Source organism: Phocoena phocoena, chromosome 1, assembly GCF_963924675.1.
Source record: "Phocoena phocoena chromosome 1, mPhoPho1.1, whole genome shotgun sequence".
NCBI lineage: Eukaryota > Metazoa > Chordata > Mammalia > Artiodactyla > Phocoenidae > Phocoena > Phocoena phocoena.
Window position 1 is genome coordinate 29,067,810 of NC_089219.1, and position 20,138 is coordinate 29,087,947.

The 20,138-nt window shown below is 43.1% G+C and overlaps 1 protein-coding gene across 1 annotated transcript; it reads left to right on the plus strand.

Moving 5' to 3' along the window:
- The first annotated feature begins 962 nt into the window (after window positions 1–962).
- Window positions 963–20,095, plus strand: THRAP3 (thyroid hormone receptor associated protein 3). Its single transcript, XM_065886096.1, has 10 exons — window positions 963–1,099; window positions 5,699–6,604; window positions 8,139–8,852; window positions 9,795–9,967; window positions 10,697–10,808; window positions 12,439–12,523; window positions 14,652–14,839; window positions 17,284–17,479; window positions 17,950–18,093; window positions 19,874–20,095. Exons 1-10 carry the CDS (start codon window positions 963–965, stop codon window positions 20,093–20,095), a joined length of 2,877 nt encoding a protein of 958 aa, XP_065742168.1.
- Window positions 20,096–20,138: the final 43 nt, after the last annotated feature.

Here is a 20,138-nt window from a genome sequence, read left to right on the forward strand (position 1 = left end):
CAAGTACTGAAGCACGTGCGCCTAGAGCCCGTGCTCTGCAACAAGAGAAGCCACCGCAATGAGAAGCCCGCACACTGCAACAAAGAGTAGCCCCTGCTCGCCACAACTAGAGAAAGCCAGTGCGCAGCAACGAAGACCCAACGCAGCCAAAAAAAAAAAAATCCTATATTTTACAGGATGTAGTACATCCTTTCGTGGTATCACAATGTTTGAGAATATTCTGTCACACTTTTTTTTTTGAGCACAAATAAACAGATTTTAATTCTTTGATAAGATAAATAATATACATAGGTACTTGGTAATACTGATAAAAAAGAAGATAAAAGTTAGAAAAATACAAAATGGAAAGATATAACTATAGATGTAATGAGCGGATGTATGATTATAATTATAGGTGTAATACATAATTGTAGGTGTAAAGGAGATTACAGAATCTCTCACACTTTAAACCTTTTCCTTTGAAGTAAATATTAAGGGTATGCCTCATGGATTCAGGGTCCAGGAAGTAGGGAAATGGTAAGATGTGCCACAAACTCTATAACCAAGATGTCATTGCATAGCGTTTCTTCTGTGAGGACTGGGAAGCCTGTCTCAGGTCATCTCAGTACTTTTATTAACAGTTAACTTAGTTTGCAAAACTTGTCTGCTTATTGAGAAAAGACTGTGTGCCCCAGGTTATCAATAGCTCTCCTCATTTTTGTCTGTGTTTCATGGTGTCCCCCAGTTAGAGTTACAGGTCAGGTTTTCCATTTGCTGCTGTGGGTTGGTACGTTGGGAATTGTACTGCTTAGAAATCCCCCTTGGTAAAAGGGCAAAGAGTGTTTGGTCTGGTTTGGTTTTAGCAGTAATTTCATCTTTTTTGTTTGTTTCTAAGTGTCCATAGAAGTTCAAGGGACTCACTCATTTGTTTGATTCTGTTTTTTTACATTAGGTGTAATTGAAAAGCGATCCTCTCTTTAGAGATGTCAAAAACAAACAAATCTAAGTCTGGATCTCGCTCTTCTCGATCAAGATCTGCATCAAGATCTCGTTCTCGTTCGTTTTCGAAGTCTCGGTCCAGAAGTCGGTCTGTCTCTCGTTCAAGGAAACGCAGGCTGAGGTAAGGGGGTGTGATTGTATAATGAGATGATCATTGATCAGTCAGTATAGGTCTCTGAAGATCTTTTGTTAGACCCTTTCTGTGAGTGTCAAATGGAGGTGCGGGGTTGGCTTGAGGTGGAGTGTTGGGCGGTAAGATATTCCAGGTCTCTTCAAATCCAAATCGTCTTTGATTGCCATGCTGTTGGCCTAATTCCTTTTCTTTCCTGCCAGCACATACTGTTTTTCATCCACTGTGGAAGAAAGAGCATTTTATTTTTATTTAAGCTACTTGCTTCAAATCTCTACACCTGATTATTGTTCACTGAAGTATTTTTGGAGGCTTGGACCAAGGTTTATTTGCATCATCAGCAGAGAAAGGATAGCTAAGAGGATTAATAGTATGATCAACATTGCAAGGAAAAGAAACCTTAACTCACTAAAATAATTAAACCTTAAAAAACTTAATCAGGGGCTTCCCTGGTGGTGCAGTGGTTGAGAGTCCACCTGCAGATGCAGGGGACACGGGTTCGTGCCCTGGTATGGGAAGATCCCACATGCCGCGGAGCGGCTGGGCCCGTGAGCCATGGCTGCTGAGCCTGCGCATCCGGAGCCTGTGCTCCGCAACGGGAGAGGCCACAACGGTGAGAGGCCCACGTACCACAAAAACAAAAAACAAAAAACAAAAACAAACAAACAAAAAAAAAAACTTAATCAGGAGTCCTTTGTATATATATACCTGATACGCCAGCTACTAACAAGCTGCATCTATTTAGTAAAACACATCTTGCAACTGCTTAAAAAAATCACTATTGTAGACATCACTTTGCCTTAGTAAATATGCAAATAACTCTTTTGAATTTATTGCCAGTATTCTTTAATTTAGTCAGTTTCTACACCTTTAGTTGGATTATTTCCTATTTCAGCTGTCTTGGAATATAATGCCAAACTTCCAGCATCTTTCCTCTTTTGTTGTGTTATGAGTTCGGTTTTTCATTCTTTAAAACTTTCTTTTGTGAGTAGGTAAGAACCTGTTAGTAAATATAAGTTTCTATATGTGTGTTAGAGAAATACTGATGTATCTAAATGTTTAAATACCAAAAGGGGATTTTTGTACAATTTCATTCTTTTTGTCAGAGCTGCAGTAGGCAAGGAGACAATTTCTCAGTTTTACCACTTGGCGCCCCTGCTGATTATTTTAGATGAGTATCTAGAGCCCTTCTCTGAAATGAATTACGCAGTTTAAAATAAACTCAGGAAGAGTTGTTATTAATCTTTATTGATGGTTTCCATAGTCCTACTCCTAAAAGAGTCTATAAACAAATAGTTGGTAGGCTCCCCCCCACCCTCCCAACAAGAATAAGTTAATTCTTTTTTTTAAATACATTTATTTATTTCTATTTATTTTTGGCTGTGTTGGGTCTTCGTTGCTGTGTGTGGGCTTTCTCTAGTTGCAGCGAGCAGGGGCTATTCTTCGTTTCGGTGTGTGGGCTTCTCATTGTGGTGGCTTCTCCTGTTGCGGACCACAGGCTCTAGGCATGCGGGCTTCAGTAGTTGTGGCACGTGGGTTCAGTAGTTGTGGTTCGTGGGCTCTAGAGCACAGGCTCAGTAGTTGTGGCGCACGGGCTTCGTTGCTCCACGACATGTGGGATCTTCCTGGACCAGGGCTGGAACCCGTGTCCCCTGCATTGGCAGGTGGATTCTTAACCACTGCACCACCAGGGAGGCCCAAGAATAAGTTAATTCTTAAATGGAATCTGTGAGAAGCCTGTCTGAAAATTAATTTCAGAGCAGAGATTGAACAAAAAATAGGTGTGCATAAATGTTAATGACTTCCATATAGTGTAGAACAGGTAGTTATAAACTTTGAGTCTCTCACTCAAAAACACTTTTTTTTTTTTTAAGATAACATTACACCTTGAGGATAACCAATCCTAACTTTATTTTTCTCTCCCATGTTTCTTGGGCACACATTTTTTTTTTTTTTTTTTTTTTTTTTTTTTTTTTTTTGGGCACACATTTTTATACCAAGCTTTGTTTGAGGCCTGTGCTAGATAGAGTCTCTGTGTCGCCCAATTGTGTCAGAGTCTGTATGTAAGTAAAATTCTCTTTTATCTTCTCAAACCCCACCCCCACCCCCCAAAAATGAGGGAAAGCCCACTAAATATATCTACCCCAGGAATTTGCTATCAAGGCCATAGGACTGAGCAGAGACTCTTAGTAAACTCCTACCTTGCGCCCAGAGTCTTTCGATCTGGTTTGCTTAAATCTCAGTTTCAGCTCATTTGGTTCTTTACAACTTAATCTAGTAAATGGAAACTAAATAATTGGTTCAAAAAGAAGAGGCTGTACAACCAAAACTGAGAGAGAAAATTGAACTGACATAACCCAAATTGAAAAATGTTTACCAGTTCTGAAGTATTTGTGATAGCTAGAGTTCTGGGCGGATCTCTCTGGACAGATTGCTTCTCCTTATTCTACAGGTCATTTGGCATGGTCATCAACTTGGCAAATGAGGGAAAGATACCTTATGCAGGCAATATGTGCCGGGGTAGGTCTAGAGCCACTCCATGTGCTGTCCTAATACCTGTAAGATTATTTTGGAGGAATTATCTCCACTAGAAAACAAGTTTTTATATTTGATTCTAGTCTGACTTCTCTGCTTTTTAGAAACAGAAAAATTTGCCACTGGATGTTCAATTTTTAATTCTGGCTTATCTGTTTCATGATTTTTTTCTTTTGTTTTCCCTCTCCTACAAGGAAAGTATACTGTCCAGAGAGTTTGAGAAACCATACCTTTAAATTAACTTAACTGCTGAGTTCTACAGAATTGGAGAAAATTGGTTGTTTCCTTGTATTTCACAGACTGTTGTATCCTTTTAAATGACTTCTCATAAATAAATTAATTTGCAATCTGCAGAGACTCATATTCCTGCATCCGTGCAGTGACTGCGGGTTTTGGATGCAGTATGCCGCAGGGCCCTCACTAGTAATTGGTGACAGGAGCAGCAGTAGCCTCTGAGGATGGGAACATGAATAAAACCCTCCTTAGTGCTGGTGGTGCATCACCTCCCTCAAGTACAGCCATTAAATTGGGTCATATTCAGTTTCATAGCTGCATCTGCCTCTCCCTTCTTTCTTACATTGTTCTATTTTCGAATGAAAAGTGTGAAAGGTAAGTTTGTTTTTTTAAATTGTACTTAAATAGCAACCATTAACAACCATCACTATGCTACATCTTCACTAGTTCCTGTTGTTCTTGGAGTAGATAAAGAACCTGAGCATGGTGGGTAGTAAGTAGTGGGAAACCAATCCCACTTTATCTTCTAAGTGTAAGTTTCTTTCTAAAAATAACATTCTGTTTAGTTGTTAAAACCTGTCACATTTGCATCTGTTTCCAGTTAGGTCTGATATGAGAAGCCCTGCTTATGAACTGAAGGGTTTTTATTCTATATGTAAAGAAAATATTTTTGGAGTTTTCTAGTAATTTTACATATTTCTAGTTAACTACTTAGGAGTAGTGACTAATTAATGCTCTATATCATAGTTGACATGACAAGTGGTATCAAAGAACGCCACTGGATTTTCCACACCAACAAATACAGTTTTTGGCTTTTTGATGGAAACAGCTCCTTGTCATTGACAAGCCTGGCATTTGTGAACATGTAATTTTTACAGTTAGGTTACTGTTGAATCCCCACCGGTCTGGAAATGTACCTTTGCTAAATTAGAGTTCTGTATTGTTAAATGAAGAAGAACACCACTAGGCTTTAGGTTGACCTTAAAGATGTGCAAGTGTGGGGCTGTTTTTGTAGTTCCTCTTTGCTACCCTCTTGTGTGTTTTGATGTCTTATGGTCAGATGGTGCCCTCTTGTGGCACCTGGATAAGACCTTGTAGTTCAGCCACAGAAACTTGATCTTCTAGATAATGAGACCATTTCCAGATTCCCAGTTTAAAAAAAAACAATATTTGTATGCTTTGCTGATCTGATTTCAGTTAAAATTCTTTTAAGCTTTGAACAGATGAGTTCTCTAAGTCCCTATTTAAGCATTCTTTGGTTTAGACCTGTTGTAACTTTTTTTTATACAACCTCAAGTCTTAGTGGAAGCTAAGAAATTAACCCTGCACAGACAGAGAGAGGTGGATAGGATGGGGAGTAAGCAGTGTGGGGCCAGAGGATCTGAATAGTTACCTGTCTGGGTACCACAGCATGCAGGGATCACTTCCAATGACCCAGGGACCTACCTGTACAATCCTCTGTGCCTGTGAAACTCTTAGCAAGTGGTATACTATATTAAAATGGTGTTTGTTTAGTTTACCACATTAGAAACATTTTTATATTCTCTCAGTCACTATAGAAATACATCTCCATTTAGAATGTGCTACAGTATTAATGAAGCATCTCAGTGTCTCATTTGTTAAAGTGCTTCTTTATTTTTGTACTTAATGTGGCCATAAGAGTAGAATTAATTATTTAAGTTTGTACCTTTCGTTTGAAAACACTGAAGTTAAATGATACATAAGAAGAGGGATTTACCTCTTTGTTGGCAGGTTTTTCTTGAGTAAAAATGCTTATGTCAAAAATTCAAAGATTTCTTCCCTCCTCTGCCCCTCTTTCAGTTCTAGGTCTCGTTCCAGATCATATTCTCCAGCTCATAACAGAGAGAGAAATCACCCAAGAGTATATCAGAATCGGGATTTCCGAGGTCACAACAGAGGCTATAGAAGGCCCTATTATTTCCGTGGGCGCAACAGAGGCTTTTATCCATGGGGCCAGTATAACCGAGGAGGCTATGGAAACTACCGCTCAAATTGGCAGAATTACCGGCAGGCATACAGTCCTCGTCGGGGCCGTTCCCGATCCCGGTCCCCAAAGAGAAGGTCCCCTTCACCAAGGTCCAGGAGCCATTCTAGAAACTCCGATAAGTCTTCCTCTGACAGGTCAAGGCGTTCCTCATCCTCTCGTTCTTCCTCCAACCACAGCCGAGTTGAATCTTCTAAGCGCAAGTCTGCAAAGGAGAAAAAGTCTTCTTCCAAGGATAGCCGGCCGTCTCAGGCTGCCGGGGATAACCAGGGAGATGAGGCCAAGGAGCAGCCGTTCTCTGGAGGCACCTCTCAAGACACAAAAGCGTCTGAGAGCTCAAAGCCATGGCCAGATGCCACCACATACAGTGCTGGTTCTGCATCACGGGCCTCAGCCGTGTCTGAGCTGAGTCCTCGGGAGCGAAGCCCGGCTCTCAAAAGCCCCCTCCAGTCTGTGGTGGTGAGGAGGCGGTCACCTCGTCCTAGCCCTGTGCCCAAACCTAGCCCTCCGCTTTCCAGCACATCCCAGATGGGCTCAGCTCTGCAGAGTGGTGCTGGGTACCAGGCTGGGACACACCAAGGTCAGTTTGACCATGGCTCGGGGTCCTTGAGTCCATCCAAAAAGAGCCCCATGGGTAAGAGTCCACCAGCCACTGGCTCCACATATGGCTCATCTCAGAAAGAGGAGGCTGCTGCTCCAGGCGGAGCAGCCTATACAAAGAGGCAAGTATCTTGTTTCCCCTGTCTGGTTGTTTTTATCTCACCAGCCGGCAGTTTAGTTGCAATGTGATCTGTAGAGCTCTGATTAATGGTAATAAGGTAATCCCATTTCCTCAGCTTTTCATTTAGCAAACTTTAAAGCATCACCCAGGAGACCTTCAGCTTAACTCTAGTTCTCCTACCTTCCTGAATTTGTCTTGCAGCATACAGTTTCTTGAGGCTACTCTGCAATGAGGTTTTCACATTTAAAGTTTACCTTGGATTCTCCCAGTATAAGCCAGAGAACAGTAGAGATTTGTGGGTCAGCCATCAAGAAATGTGGTCTTTACCAAAATGAATGGCAGTTGGAGCTGTTAGACCCTCTAGGACCTACCATCTCCTGTGGTCGATCTGCGTCAGTCCGTCATGGTGAAGAGCTGCACCCTCACACCCTCCAGTTGAGGAGACTGGGCAGAATGGGAAAGTCCAAGGCTTAGTCCAGGAAGACCTTGTTTTAAAATCACAAAGTGGCTGTATGTCCCAGTAGAAGCCAACCAGGCTGTGTGTTAGGAGAGGACATAACAGTGTCTCTGTCTTTCTACCCTGGGGGACACACTGAGTTGGAACTTGAATCTTTTTTATGTGGTTGGATGGATTGGGGTGGCAGAGACATAACAGGGAATTTGTACTGGGACCAGGTTGTTAAGAGGGCTTTACAGAGCAGGTGGTTCCCCTCCTGCCCCCACCTTTTCCTTTTATTAGCATATTCTTTGCTACCCTGCTGTCCTTTGGTTCTTTTTTGTCATATTAATGCAACTATAGCATGATCAGACTTTTTCCATTCATGGTACAAATGAGATGTTCAGAATCTGTACTTTGCAGCTTTCAGTAAGTCTGCTTTGAAATACAAGTTTTGTTCCTTGCCAGGACTATGAATCTCATTAGAACACTTGGGCATGAGCTCTGCTTTTCCATAAGAATGAGTAGGATGATTTTTGCCCCCTCCCCCAATTAACATGTATTCTGTTTTTATTTGTGTTTGCAGTATATTTCATACTTAGATCTTCTAGGTGACTTGAAGCAAATTTGAAGTCTCTTTTGAGACTTGTATTTCCAAATGTGAGTTGTATAAAAGCAAAACAGTCCAAGGTTGAACATTCTATGTTAACTTTGCTGAAAGCAGATTTTAAGTGACTGAGTGAAGGTTGGATAAGACCTTAAGTTTTTTTTTTCCTAGACCACTTACAGGTAAGTAGGTTTTTGTTTTTCAGTATCCTAAAAATTGCCTTTGCTATTTTCTTTTTGTTTGTTTTTATAATATACAACTCCATAGACCATATAGTTTTCTCTTAAATGCCAAGTTCATAGATCTGTGAAGAGCAGTTTTTTAGAAATTAATAGAAGGTAACCAAGACTCCTTTCGTAACACTGGAATCCACAAGACATGCTTATTAGAGAAGCAGAATCCTAAGACCGTACGCACATGGTGCTAGTTTATTTTAGATCAAGTTGCTTAAGAAGCCTCTTGTGTGTGTCTCCCTTGTGTTTTCATAACTAGGTATCTAGATGAGCAGAAGACAGAGAATGGAAAGGATAAGGAACAGAAACAAACAAATACGGATAAAGAGAAAATGAAAGAGAAAGGGAGCTTCTCTGATGCGGGCTTGGGTGATACAAAAATGAAATCTGATGCATTTGCTCCCAAAACTGATACTGAGAAGCCTTTCCGGGGTAGCCAGTCTCCTAAAAGGTATAAGCTCCGAGATGACTTTGAGAAGAAGATGGCTGACTTCCACAAGGAGGAGATGGATGATCAAGATAAAGACAAGGGTAAAGGAAGGAAGGAATCTGAGTTTGATGATGAACCCAAATTCATGTCAAAAGTTGTAGCAGGTGCAAACAAAAACCAGGAGGAGGAAAAGTCAGGCAAATGGGAGGGCCTGATGTACGCACCGCCAGGGAAGGAAAAGCAAAGAAAAACGGAGGAGTTGGAGGAAGAGTCTTTCTCAGAGAGATCCAAAAAGGAGGATCGGGGAGGACCCAAGAGAACCGAAAGTGGGCACAGGGGATTTGTGCCTGAAAAAAATTTCCGAGTGACTGCTTACAAAGCAGTCCAGGAGAAAAGCTCATCACCTCCCCCGAGAAAGACCTCTGAGAGCCGAGAGAAGCTAGGAGCCAAAGGAGACTTTTCCACGGGGAAGTCTTCCTTTTCCATTACTCGAGAGGCCCAGGTCAATGTCCGGATGGACTCTTTTGATGAGGACCTTGCCAGGTGAGCTGTAGTCCATCTTGACCCTCAGGGCTTTAGTAGCCTAACCTCTCTCCTTGAGGTCATTCTGGAACGAGGACAGGCCCCTCATGTATTTCCCCGCTGTCTCATTTTCACTGTGGATACCCTCGTGTCTCTGTTTTCAGTGCAGATGTGTGCATCACTGAGCAGTTATATGTTGAGGACAGGATCATAGCAGTGGTGAAGCGTCTTTTTACCCTGTAGTGACTGGCTTTTTTGACGCTGGGTCCCCTCTGCTTCTCTCTTGCACTCTGTTCACCACATTGTAAGCTCCGCTGCCGGCCCCATTCCACCCCCGTCCAGTTGCCTTCCTAAATGTGCTTGAGGTGTCTTTTGCCTGTGGAGCCATGCAGGGTCCATTTTTCCATTCTTAGCTAAGTCACAATATCTGTTTTTACAGGTCTTCATGAAATAATGTAACAGTTTTAAAGTTGGGGCTGGGGGCAGGAGAACTTCAGGAAAGAGTGATGAAGCCCAGGCTGCTTTTTACCTGGTGTAAAAACTGCAAAGCCAGTTGGAAGTCTCCTGAACAGCATTCTAGCCACATCCCACTCTTGCTGCATTGTGTCACTTCACTGAGTGGCCCTGGATGGCCAAACTAGTTGGTCTTTTAAAACACCTTCCTGTTTGTCATCTGTTAAAACCAGCAGAGACCCCCCCAGAACAGAATCACTGAGGTTTAATGCTTCATCCTCCCCATTTGTTCCTATTAAATTCCAACGGGGAAAAGGGAAGAGAGAGATCTTGGATGCCTTTTCCCATAGTTATGGTGCATTGAAGTTACTTTTTACTTTGGTAGGAATTAAAAAAGGAACTTTACAGATAAATTAACTCTTTTAAAGCACGCTCTTCATTTTTAGGATTTAAACGTTCTGACTTTCTGTGTATCTTGTTACATTGGGCCTCCCTGTGTTTCTTTTTCAGACCCAGTGGCTTATTGGCTCAGGAACGAAAGCTTTGTCGGGATCTAGTTCATAGCAACAAAAAGGAACAGGAATTTCGATCCATTTTCCAGCACATACAGTCAGCTCAGTCTCAGCGGAGCCCTTCAGAACTGTTTGCCCAGCATATAGTGACCATCGTTCACCATGTTAAAGGTGAGTCCAGACCCCAGCCTGCTCAAGCTCCCTTTCCACGTGCTTAGCTTCCTCTCTAACAAGCAGAAGGATGAGTGGGGGAATGAGGGAGTCTATCAGGGATCTTTATCTCATTGATAGGGGCCTTTGAAGCTACGGGCTAGCTTGAAGGAAATTTCTTCCAGGGAGAAGTTTCCATTTTTTAATTACAGAGCTGAACATTATGAAATGCTAGTGGTAACCTGTGATCATGAGAATAAGTAAAATTCATGTGAAGGTTTAAATTGCTTGAAAAGGAGGTATGAAGGTGACTTTCTCAGCCCCTCTGTCTTTTCCTGTCTAGTAGCTAGAATCCTCTAGAGGCTTCTTGTAGATCTTGGGGTATGGATATCTTCCCCACATTATTTTGCCATCTCCTGGGCAAATGGAGGTGGACAGGCTGGGCAATGTCATGTAGAATCTGGGTTTGGGCCAGTTATGGGTTCCATCTGAAATTGGAACTCAAGCAGGAGCTGGTGCTCTGAATCAAAGGATAGTAAGCTCTAGTTTCTCTCTTTGTATCCATGTCCTACAGTGGAAATCAGACATTGGATTTTGTCTGAACCAGCCATTTTTCCTTCTTCTTCCTAATGTTTTTTATATGGACTTGACTATTTTAGTCACATCTCTGTGGTTATAGGTCCATGCACACGAGTTGAATGTTGGGTGTGCCTTTGATAGCCTGATATGTTTTTCTTTGACTCCCCACAGAGCATCACTTTGGGTCCTCGGGAATGACATTGCATGAACGCTTTACTAAATACCTAAAGAGAGGAACCGAGCAGGAGGCAGCTAAAAACAAGAAAAGCCCAGAGATTCACAGGTGAGGACCTCAGCCTTACAGTAGAGGTGGTCATAAAAGTCTGTTCATCAGATAATAAACTCGTCTTGTTTTTGCAATTTGTTAGTTACATTATCAGCAGAATTTAAGGTAGTGCCCTCCAGGCTCTAGGATAGTGGTTGTTTGTAGTGGAAAGGGTATGCTTTGATGACTATAAGTTTCTCACTTTGGGCCGGAGGAAAACAGCCCTTTTGGTATAAATGAACCCTTGTATTCTTGGGAGCTGGCAGACAGTAACCCAAGATCACTGTGAGCTTTCTTTATATAGAGTAGATGTTGTTTCTTTTTTTTTTTTTTTTTTTTTTTTTTTTGCGGTACACAGGCCTCTCACTGCTGTGGCCTCTCCTGTTGCGGAGCACAGGCTCAGTGGCCATGGCTCACGGGCCCAGCTACTCCGCAGCATGTGGGATCCTCCCGGACTGGGGCACGAACCTGTGTCCCCTGCATTGGCAGGCGGACTCTCAACCACTGCGCCACCAGGGAAGCCATAGATGTTGTTTCTTTAAGCGACCCATGTATTTCATATATTAGTCCTTCCTTTGGAAGAATTTGCAGCAGGTGGGGGCTGGAGATGGGAGTGCTTATCGGATTATGTCAAAGGGTTTAAAAGCCCAGAGGTTTAAACATTCGGTTGTTAGAGACTATTCATTCAGCAAATAGGGACTTTGTCTAGAAACAAAGTTGGTCTTTAATTATATAATAGTCAGCTCTTGAACCTTTGCAGGAGGTAGGAGGACCATGTTTGCACAGCAGTCTTGGATTTAGGGTCTTTTGGGATTTATGTCATGCCAGGCAGTTGTTTCTCACTTCGACCTCATCCTGTTGGTGAATAATGGGCCATTATATTTTATTTTATTTATTTTTATTGTATTTTTAAAAATACTAAATTTTATTTTTTTGGCTGCATTGGGTCTTCATTGCTATGTGGCGGGCTTTCTCTACTTGTGGCGAGTGGGGGCTACTCTTCAGTGCACAGGCTTCTCCTTGAGCAGTGGTTTCTCTTGTTGCGGAACACGGGCTCTAAGCACGCGGGCTTCAGTAGTTGTAGCTCATGGGCTCTAAGCACGCGGGCTTCAGTCGTTGTGGCTCATGGCCTCTAGAGTGCAGGCTCAGTAGTTGTGGTGCATGGGCTTAGTTGCTTCATGGCATGTGGGATTTTCCCGGACCAGGGATTGAACCCGTGTCCCCTGCGTTGGCAGGTTGATTCTTTTCCACTGCACCACCAGGGTAGTCCCAAGGGCCATTATATTTTAATTTCCAAGATGAAAACTGCTTTTTGAAGTTAGCAGGGCATAGATAATCTTGATGTGAATTTGAAATTATAGGCACGGCTGTAGGTGAGTCTGTTTTCCTGGCTGTAATGGTACTGGGTGGAATAAGATGTTTTTTCTGTTTGAGTTTGGAAAGTTGGGAGAGAGAGAGAGAGTGTGTGTGTGTATGTGTTGTGCATGCATACACTCGCATGGACATCTATGGGAGAGTGTAAGTATATAAGCAAACAACATAAGTGTAATAAAAAGGAATGCCTCTGATTTGCACCACTCTACTTACGAACTGAGGTGCTATATTCACACTATGGAATGTTAAACAATTTTTGTGTTTTCAATTTTAGGAGGATAGACATTTCCCCCAGTACATTCAGAAAACATGGTTTGGCTCATGACGAAATGAAAAGTCCCCGGGAACCTGGCTACAAGGTGAACTGTTGCTTTGATCAGTAATTCCAACAAAATGAGTGCGTTGGGCATGAACTTGACAGAAATGTGTTTGTTTAAATTACTCTCTACTTAAGTTTGTGTTTTTCTTTTAAGGATGGGCATAATTCTAAAAATGAACTACAAAGGGTTAATTTTTATTAAATGTATCAACAACCTTTGTGAAGTGGTTAGAATATGGTAAATGACCCCAAAGTCTATTGAGGTGAGCTTGAGAAAAAAAAGAGAGGAGTTTTGGAACAAGTGCCCATGATGAGAGAAGAAACTTTTTGTGATATTTTTCTGCTTGTAAGTATTATCAAATCAACTATATACATGCACTATTTCCAACCATGATTTCAAAAAGACATGCATGTCAGAGAAGAGTGAAATATTCATATCTTAACTTAGTAGACTGTTTTAAGTAGCTAGTCCAGATTTTTTTCTAACATTGTACCATATCTATCATGTCGATTACTGTTACTTTAAAGCTAAACATTGCTTTGATAGCCCAGCTACATTTGTAATGATGTGCACGTAAACACTGTTATTAAGAGGTTAAAGCTTGTGTGCAGTCTTTTACTATGAGGTACTAGATTTGGGTTCTTAAAAATCTTAGTATTTCTTGACCACCATTCCCATATAGAGTTGTAATTTAAAATTAGAGATGGCTCTTCCGATGCTGCTGAAACCTTTTCTAAAAATAGTAATTTTTAAGTTTTCCAAGTAAATTTGTCTTATTGGTTGAATGTAATGAGAGGCACTCTTGTACAATCTCTCTTCTCTCCCATCCCCCTTTTCTTTTTCTCCAAGTACCCACCGGCTTTAACCATGTGAAATGGGCAAGGTTTTGAAACATCAGAAGAGATTCCGTCCTCTCTGCCCCACGTAGCCTACTCATTAGAGGTGCTGTGGGCACTGCCTAAGGGAGCTGCAGCTGCAGTTTTCTTCTCTCTTTTTTTGTCTTTGGAGGGTACAGAGGCCCCATTCCCTCTGTCAGAAGAAAACCATGTGATAAAATAAACCAACTTACTACCTACCACTCCTGTTAATTAAATTATTTCAACAAAAAGCTTAGTTGTTTGTATAAGTGAAACGTTAATGCTAAGTGAACTACTCATCGCTTCCTCTTTTTAGGGGAGTTTTTGGTTGTGTTTTTTTGTTTTTGGCTGTACGGTGCGGCTTGGGGGATCGTAGTTCCTGGACCCAGGGATTGAACCTGGGCCCTCAGCAGTGAAAGCATGGAGTCTTAACCACTGGACCTCCAGGGAAGTCCCTAAGGAGGTTTTACTTCCATGAGACAAATCTTAGTGTATAATGTGCCTGAAACCACATTGCACCTCTGCTCACTGAGATTCTAAAGAGCTGTCGAAAGCCCTTGGCATGATAGTTTGGGGTAGAAGGCCGCTGTTGTTGCTGGGCTCATGCTGTATCTGCAACATACATACCCTGATAGGTTACACTTCCTAGAAAGTTAGCAAAAAAAGGTTTTCTTCTTCTCTTTTCTTCCTTCCTTCCTCCCTCCCTCCCTTCCTTTTTTTAAAATAAACTTTGACTTGGTATTGCCACATTATGAATTCATTATGCTTTTTGATATGCCTTTTCTAGAGAAATTTAATACAATTAAACATTTTGGAAGGCTGATTGAGTCTCCCATTGTCTGTCATTGGACTCAATACTGAGAGAGAATTCCAAGTAGAGGATAGGCCCAGGGCAGCTGCCACAGTGTAGGTAGGGGAAGATAACAGCATTTCCATTCTTCGTGGTGACTAAGCCTGAGCCAGCCTAACCAACACCTTCCAGAGTTGATTTTGGCCGTCTCAACTTGTTGGCTAGCCCGTCTTTACTGGGCCACAGAGGGAAACAGCAAAGTGAGGTGCGTGTACGTGTGTGTGTAGCATATGCAGAAGGTCTTCATCATTATTTGAGAGAACTGGTTTGGGCTCTGTAGGATCCTCATGAAGCGACTTCTGTGGACCATCCTGCATCCCTCCTGAGCTTGGGCGAGGTGCCTCCCATTCCCAGTGCTTCCTCTGCACCACTCCAGTGGAGTAGAAGCCACGGTTCGTGGGGTGGTTGAGGTGGTAGCCCTGAATCCCCAAAACCTAAATTTTGATTTCTCTTTTGGCAGGCTGAGGGAAAATACAAAGATGATCCTGTTGATCTCCGCCTTGATATCGAACGTCGTAAAAAACATAAAGAGAGAGATCTTAAACGAGGTAAATCAAGAGAATCAGTGGATTCCCGAGACTCAAGCCACTCGAGGGAAAGATCAGCTGAGAAAACAGAGAAAACTCATAAAGGATCAAAGAAGCAGAAGTACGTAAGCCCCTGTCTGTCACCTCATTCAGACTCCTGAGTGGATTTCTTTGTCTGCCCACCATTAGGCTATATGGCAGACCCTCCAAGCCAGAGAGCTTGGGGTTAGGAACGATGGCCACTTGTACAGTGTCTTTTTTTTAACTGTCAGTTAAGGTCCCTAGATTGAAAATAGAACTTTAGCATGAAAGTAGGCATGATCCTTGTCTAAAGGAGGCCTCCTGCGAGATGGGCAGTTAATTTGGCTCTAGGGACAGTGTGGAAAATCATAGGGGAATTCCTTTTGCATTTGTTTTGGCCATGTTCTTTGACATGTCCTTTCTCATCACAAATCTTCTTGGGAAGGTTATGTTTTAGAAATGGCTCAATGTTTTAGAAATGGCTCAAAGTTGTTTTCAGGTAATAATACTGTTTGGTCAGAGAAACAGGGTGGAACTAGATAGGACAAGATTGTTGATCGCCTTTTAAACTGGTTTCACAGACACTTCCAAGAGAGGTGTTACAAATATTCTTTAAACAAAGGTAGCATTGTTGAACTTCATAAGGCAGTATTTATGCCAAGGTCTTATCTCTATTTACATTTTTGAATGTTCCATGACTTTTCAATCATGTCTCATTAAAGGTAGCACAATTGAAACCCCACACCTTCCTGTAAGAAGCTACACCACTTCTGTGTTTCTGAACTTTATCTAGCAAGCACTTTCATATCCATTTTCTGGTAACAGTCCTTTGAGATAAGTTGGATAGTTAGTAGCTACCTGTTTTGCCCATTTGAAAGATAAAGAAGTAAGCTCAGAACGATTTGTCTTAAGATCACACAGTAACAACTGACATCAAAACTCAGATCTTCTGTTCCACTTTGTCTACTCTTCCACTCAGTTACTTACACATTATGAGCCTTAGCAGCTTTCAGGGCTGCCCACAGATAAAAATCTGATAATCCTCACCAGGGAATGGAGGTGGGGGTATAGTAGTCTTCAACACTGTCACTGGTGGAAAGGGAGCAGAACCCCTCAAGCATTTCAGGGTTGGACTTGGATGACTGATCCTCATTTCTTTCCCTGGGACACATGCCTCTACCTCTGACTTGTTGTGTAACCTTGACCAAGTCTCTTGCAACCGTAGTATTTTGTGACTGGGGCAAGAAGAAAAATGATAATTATGTCACTTTTCATTGTATATCACACTTCAGTTTAGAAGAACTTTTTCTCATATGACTGAAGAGTGGCTCACCCAAGATCACACAACTAATAAAAGGCAGTGTTGGGACTCAAATATGGGGCTTTCTGGAGTCTTAGGTTTGAAAACCTCTTGAAATGACACTGATTTCTAGGAGTCAAACATTTGAGTTATAAGAATCCTGTGACAATAACTTAGATTTCCCCCTTTTTAAGAGTAAATGCTAGAAGGCACCAGTAGGATTCAAACATGTAAGTCTTTGATCTTCTCGAATGTTTGGGGGTGGGCTGGGGGGTTGCAAGGTACTTTCCTCCGTAGTGGAGGAGGGCAGTGATCGGTTACTGACACAGGCTGGCTTCTCCCTGTAAGTCCTCCTCTACTCCTGGGAGCCAGCCTTTCTGCCGCCTTAGACGTGGTTGGTGCCCTTCTCCAGCACCACATGGCGGACTGGCCCCGACCTCTACTACACAGACCGTGACTCATCATATTAGTCTGATTTACCCTAGTCTGTAATTTCCCCCAGATGAAGGGAAGGATGGGAAATAACTCTGAGAAGAGGTTCGACAAATCCTGTGCTTAATGACAAAAGCTGTTTGAGCTCACTGGAAAGTGGGGAGGTGGTTTGTGGAGTAGTGGTATAATTAGTCGGAGCCAGGTTTGAATCCAGGCCTACTCAGCTCTGTCACCTGAACTTCCTATCTATAAAATGAGGGAAATAATACTGAATGATCATAATTGCCATTTACTACATGCCTGCTGTGTCAGTGTAGAGTTTTTAATTAAGCACATTGTTTTTTCAGTCTTTAGAGCACTGTCCCAAGACAGGTAGTGTTCTTCTTATGAGAAATAGACCTAATGTAAAGCCGAAACAGATGGTAATATATAAAGCCTGTCCTGGTACCAGATACTCTGTGACTTTCAATACAATGTTAGTTTCCTTCTGCTTTTCTGATTCGTGCACATGTATTAGACTGAGCTGCCAGAGGCCACAGACTATGTTTTGTTGCTCCTTCTGTGTATGTCCCATGTTCATCACAGGCTCGGACATAGATGTGTCACTCAGCATGACTGACAGAATTGGGAGGAAGCTCCCCAGGTTCCCTGGGTGTGTATGTTGGGGGTGAGTTCGTTTTTCAGGTTACTAGCCTTCAGTGTTTTCATCACAGACACACTCCTGATTGCCCTGTGCTGCTTATCCATGAGCCCCCAGCCAAAGGCTGTACCCTAGAGGCTTACTGATCTCCCTGCCTCTTCTATTTTCAAAGGAAGCACCGGAGAGCACGAGACCGGTCCAGGTCATCATCCTCTTCCTCCCAGTCATCTCACTCCTACAAAGCGGAAGAGTACACTGAAGAGACAGAGGAGAGAGAGGAGAGTACCACGGGCTTTGACAAATCAAGACTGGGGACCAAAGACTTTGTGGGTCCAAGTGACAGAGGAGGCAGAGCTCGAGGGACCTTTGTAAGACCCTGCCCCCTCTCCCTTTCTCTAAGCCCTTACTCCCACCAATTCTAATTATGTTCTTATCAGAATACTAATTTTGTTGCCCTTGATACAAGTAATTCAGTCTAAAGACCCTAGAATCTGTGGTTTCCCAATCCCCAGGCTTTCCATTTTTAGTGTTTTTGTTTGTTTTTTTCCTGTTCATAATCACTTAGCCAGAAAGTCTCTTAGGGCTTCTCTTCCGAACTTCCTCACTTGTCTTGACTCCTGTTGTGTGTAGGGAGGCCCTTATGCCATTTTGTCCTCTGTCTGGGCTGTAGACTTGAGATGAATGGAAAGGGAATGACTAGAAACCAGTTGACCAGCATATTGACTGGAGGACAGTTATCTGTTTTGTGCCAGAAAAGTGTTTGAATAGAAGGCAAGGAATTATTTTTCTCCATTCCTTACATGGTCCCTTTGTTCCTTTCCCCTGTTTATTGCCACAGCAATTTCGAGCCAGAGGAAGAGGCTGGGGCAGAGGCAACTACTCTGGTAACAACAGCAGCAGCAGCAACAACGATTTTCAAAAGAGAAACCGTGAGGAGGAATGGGACCCCGAGTACACACCCAAAAGCAAGAAATATTACTTGGTATGTGTCTGGGGACAACCAGGAAGGGCCAGGGGGCCTTTGGCACACACAGTAGCTGATACAGAGGCCTTAATCGGTCTTTCCGGAACTGTGATTAAATATGTGTGCAGGCGCTGCACTGGGTACGTGCGTGCTTGTGGGATGGCATAGTGCTGGCAAGGTGAGTTCTCTAGAGAGGCAGTCCTGACCTTGAGAGCGCTATCTAAGACATTTATGGATCCCAGGGTAAGAGGGGAAAGGTTCCTCTTGCCTTTTTAGTCGGTGACATTGTTTTACTGCTCACCCACCCTAACCTAAGCCTCCCTCCAGCCTTTATTCGAGGGATAGAACCATAACCTTCCCCTGAGGCTGCAGTTCCACCCTGTCGCTCCCCAGCACAAGATTGACAGGAAAGACAGCTCAGGATCTCTTTTTGAGGAAGGGGACCTGCCTCCAAAATGAAACACCACTGGGGCTTCTCTCTTCTAAGCTGTTGGTCATTGTCAGGTACCAGGCACCATCTGAGCCTCTCTGCCTCTCAGGTTAGGGCTCTTCTAAGCTGAATTACCTGGCCAGTGAGAGCTCTTCCGGCTTTGCTCAGCAGCAGGCTCAGATCCAAGCAGATGTGACTCTTGAGTATTGTAACCAAGGTCAGCTTGCAGCTGAGTCTCCTCATCACCCCTGAGGACTGGCATGGAAACAGGAAGCTAGGAAACAGGTTGCTGTGTAAATCACTGTGTATAGCCAACTTCACTTTTCTAGGGCTGCTGGTAGCTCCTTTGGGACTCCTAGAGGACCCTTGAACCTATATCTAGGGAAATGTTGCCTGGGCCCAGGATAGGTACTGGAGTGGGGCTGCTTAAGGGAAGGATTAAAGGCCACACAAAGCCCCTTTCCCTGCCCCATCTGTCCCCTGAAGGAGCATTGCCAGCCTGATTCATTTAGGCTAGTGAATAAGCAGCTGGCCCTTTAGCAGAGCTAACCCCTCAGGGGCCTAAGGCACTACTTGTGTGGGTGGAGGATTTAGACTCTTTGAAGCCATGGGGCTGATAGGTAACAGTGACTTTTCAAAATGCTTTGTCATTTCATTCTTTTTCACTGGATCCCTTCTTCTCTTCTCATGTGATCATCAGACCAGGGATTGTTTGAGTTGTAGGTTTTGTTTTTTCTACTCTGCCACACTGCCTCCTTGCATAAAACTAAAGAGGGGAGGGATACAAGACGGGAGGCTGGGTTCTGGTCCTGCCTTTGCCAATAACTGGTCTGAGACCATGAGCAGATCATTTTCCCTTGGTCTCACAGCCTGTTCTTGGCTGAGGGGGAGGGTTGGGGAGAGCTAGAGTCCCAACTATGTGTGTGTTCTGTGTTGCTTCATCTCTTACCATCCTGACAACTCAGATCATAGTTTCACGTTTAGGGGTGATTTGCTTTCTCAAACCCACTCTTTGAGAGACAGTGTTCTAAATAATATGGAGTTACTTAAAGTTCCTCTGCCTGTTTTCTCATCTGTGTAGTGGAGGGTGATAATGATAGGGTAGGGTAGATGTGAGGATTAAATGAGATAATGCAGGAAAAGATCTTTGAGTGAAGATTTTATCATCATCATCATTATTATAATGCCTAAACTACTGCCTTAGAATTCAAGGAACCCAACTGAATATTCTCTTAGATCTGAATCAGATCTAATTGGGGAACAGGGCATAGGTTCACTTGAGAAAGTCATATTTGGGTGGGTTCAGAGGAGAGGGTTCTGGCTACTCTTGTTCACTCTGGCATTGATGGCAGTCTTCTTTCCTTTCAGCATGATGACCGTGAAGGTGAAGGCAGTGAGAAGTGGGTGAGCCGGGGCCGGGGCCGAGGAGCCTTTCCTCGGGGTCGGGGCCGGTTCATGTTCCGGAAATCCAGCACCAGCCCCAAATGGGCCCACGACAAGTTCAGTGGGGAGGAAGGGGAGATCGAAGACGACGAGAGTGGGACAGAGAACCGAGAAGAAAAGGACAATTTACAGCCTACAGCTGAGTAGAGGCCACCTTGATGGGAGCCCCTGCCCAAGGGAGAGAGGCGCT

What these genes read in the sequence shown, in the direction of transcription:
- THRAP3 (XM_065886096.1), top strand. Translation starts at nt 963, where the DNA reads ATGTCAAAAACAAACAAATCTAAGTCTGGATCTCGCTCTTCTCGATCA. An exon ending in GGAGCAGCCTATACAAAGAG is followed by an intron (nt 6,605 to 8,138) that starts GCAAGTATCTTG and finishes TTTCATAACTAG; the next exon opens with GTATCTAGATGAGCAGAAGA. An exon ending in AAAGCAAGAAATATTACTTG is followed by an intron (nt 18,094 to 19,873) that starts GTATGTGTCTGG and finishes CTTTCCTTTCAG; the next exon opens with CATGATGACCGTGAAGGTGA.